We start from the raw sequence: 3,154 nt of genomic DNA on the forward strand, positions 1-3,154 counted from the left end.
GTTCGCGATATTGTCAAGAACAAAACAAATCTACAGGCTTTTTTATTACAAGCCGATAGTACGCAAGTGGTTTCCCAACGAAAAACAATGAAGGCTTCCACGTTTGAAGAACTGGAACAAGCAATGATTAAATGGTTTCTACAAAAACGAGCCGAAGGTACGCCAATTTCGGGACCAATGTGCTTACGTCAAGCTCAACTATTTCAAGAAAAACTGAATCCTGGAGAAAATTTTAAGGCTTCAAATGGATGGCTATATCGATTTAAAAAACGACATGGAATAAGAGAGCTACCCATAGAAGGCGAGAAACTGAGTGCAGACGAGGTAGCTCTAACTGAGTTTTTGTTATGAGCTTGAAAATATTATCCTGGAACGTGATTTAAAATTGGATCAAGTATATAATGCCGACGAAACAGGTTTATTTTGGAAAACAATGCCCACTAAAACTTTAGCTCACGAATCTGAAAAATGTGCTTCAGGTTTTAAAACCAATAAAGACAGAGTTACCATACTTTGTGGTGCCAATGCAACTGGACGACATAAACTACGACTGACTGTGATTGGAAAGTCAAAAAATCCACGTGCCTTTAAGAACATTAACAGAAATAATCTACCCGTGGATTACTATAATCAAAAATCGTGTTGGATGACACGAGATATTTTCAGAGAATGGTTTTTTAAAAAATTTATCCCTCAAGTCAAAAAATTTCTTGAAGTTAATAAATTGCCACCAAAAGCTCTGTTACTTCTTGACAACGCGACTGTACATATGGACGAGACAGTATTGAAATCTGAAGATGGAAATATTACTGCAGCGTTCTTTCCTCCAAATGTTACATCTATTGGCCAACCAATGGATCAAGGAGTGATCGAGAACATGAAAAGATACTACAGAAAAAAGATAATGATGGACTTATTACAAGAAGACGCTGACCCAATGACGTTTTGGAAAAATCTAAATATTAAGGACGCGATTTATGGCATTGCTGAGGCTTGGAGTTGTGTAAAAGATGTCACAATAAAGCGAGCATTTTTAAAAATTTTAACATTAGAAGATGTACCAGATATGAACGAAACGATAGTAGAGAGTGAAGTTACTACAAATGCCATAGCAAACATTGCCTCCGAAATTTCAACATTGGATGGTGTCGATGCTGAAGTAATTGACAATTGGATTCAGTGCGATTTTCAAGAACACGGGACTGAAACTTTTACTGAAGAAGAAATAATTGCACAATCTGAAAAAAACAAAGAAGAGTCAGGTGAAGATCACGAAAAAAACAAAGAAGAGTCAGATGAAAATGATGATATCTTTGAAGAACACACTTCCAATAAGATTACAAATCGACAAGCACTGGAAGCTTGTAATACTTTGATTGATTATTTTGAAAAGCAAGATATTGATGACTTTACCATTTTAAACTTACAAAAAATGAAGTCGTTCATTAGACAGAAACAATTAAAAACTAAAAAACAAACCAAATTGAGAGCTTTTTTTGTAAAACATGTTTAATTTAACCGTACATATGTATTTCCCTAAATAAATAAATAATTTTGATTAACCGTTCATTTCAATTATCCGGCAAACATCTGGTCCCGGTCGGCCCGGATAATCGAGGTTGCACTGTACCTAAAAAGATGTTTTCGTTCATTTCGACTTGCAGAAGTTACTTCAGCACCATTTTTGGAAATTTGCAACCACTTTCCCAGAATTACCAAATTGAAATACATACGGCAATTTTTAAGATATCTATTTTAAAAATTTGATTTTGAAACCAAAAAGTTCGAAAATCTTGGTCTGGCCCCATTAATAGGCTAAGGCTACGTTTTCTGAATTAGTTAGTCGAGATTTTCAGTACTCCCCCACTTACTAAATTTTTTAACGAAACATTTTTTTTATTAATTTCGATTTTCAGAATTCACGAACATTACTGCTACTTTTCCAGAATCATAAAAATTGAATTATGGTCATTTTTGGGATATTTTTAAAATTCCATTTTGAAATCGACAATTTCGAAAATTTTGACCTGGGAACATCAGCAGGCTCTTTTCTATATCAGCTCGTTAATATTCATATCCCAGAATTTTTTGTAGGTCTTGAGAACTTTGTCAAAATTTCCATTTTTCAATATTTTTGACGTTCTCTGAGAATTTTTCAAAAATACCTAAAAAGATGTTTTCGTTGATTTCGATTTGCAGAAGTTATTTTAGGACCATTTCTGCGAAATTTACAACCATTTTCCCAGAATCGCTAAATTGAAATATGGCAATTTTTGGAATATTTACTTTAAAAATTTGATTTTGAAACCAAAAATTTTCATAAATCTTGGGCTGGCTTTATCAACAGAGGCTAAGACTATTTTTTCTGAATTAGTTAGTCAAGATTGATGTCCCGGAATTTTTTGTGTATTTTAAACAACTTTGTCAAAAGGTCAGATTTTCCAATACCTCCCACCTATGAATTTTTTTACCTTTTTCTGAGCAGTTTTGAAAATTACCGAAAGAACTTTTTTTTTTTATTTTGACTTTCAGAATTCCCGAAAATTCCAACTACTTTTTCAGAATCATCAAAATTGAATATGGCAATTTTTTATTTTGAAAATTTGATTTTGAAACCGAAAATTTCGAAAACCTTGCTACGCATCCATCAGCAGGCTATGTTTTTCTAATTATCTCGTCGAGAACTATATCCCAGAATTTTTTGTGTATTTTGAGGTAACTTTGAAGTAAGCTCAGATTTTTCAATACGGAATTTTTTACTTTTTCCTAGAAATTTCGAAAATTACCAGAACACATTTTTTTGTTAATTTTGACCCACAGAATTAATTTTCGGCAACATTTCTTCGAAAATTCCAATTACTTGCACACCGAATCGTCAAAATGAAATAGGGCCATATTTACGATATTTTAAAAACTTGATTTTGAAACCGAAAATTTTGAAAATCTTGCTCTGGATCCATCAGCTCTCCAAATCAGCTCCTCGTTATGTATATCATAGTTTTATTCTGAGTTTTTAATCAACTTTGTCAAAAGTTCGCTTCTTCAAAATTTTTTTGACGTTTTTCTGAACACTTTCGAAAATGACCCAAAATAGTGTTTTTTGTTGATTTCGAATTACAGAACTTATTTTAGGTTCAATTTCTGAGAAAATTGC

General features: G+C 32.8%; 1 protein-coding gene across 1 annotated transcript; it reads left to right on the forward strand.

Annotated features, from left to right (window-relative positions):
* Window positions 1-433: 433 nt before the first annotated feature.
* LOC135133577 (jerky protein homolog-like) lies at window positions 434-1,513 on the forward strand. Its single transcript, XM_064062027.1, has one exon. The coding sequence runs from the start codon at window positions 434-436 to the stop codon at window positions 1,511-1,513; it is 1,080 nt and encodes a 359-aa protein (XP_063918097.1).
* Window positions 1,514-3,154: the final 1,641 nt, after the last annotated feature.

Source organism: Zophobas morio, unplaced genomic scaffold (assembly GCF_036711695.1).
Source record: "Zophobas morio isolate AGI-343-1 ecotype UQ-CSIRO unplaced genomic scaffold, CSIRO_AGI_Zmor_V1 ptg000022l, whole genome shotgun sequence".
NCBI classification, from domain to species: domain Eukaryota; kingdom Metazoa; phylum Arthropoda; class Insecta; order Coleoptera; family Tenebrionidae; genus Zophobas; species Zophobas morio.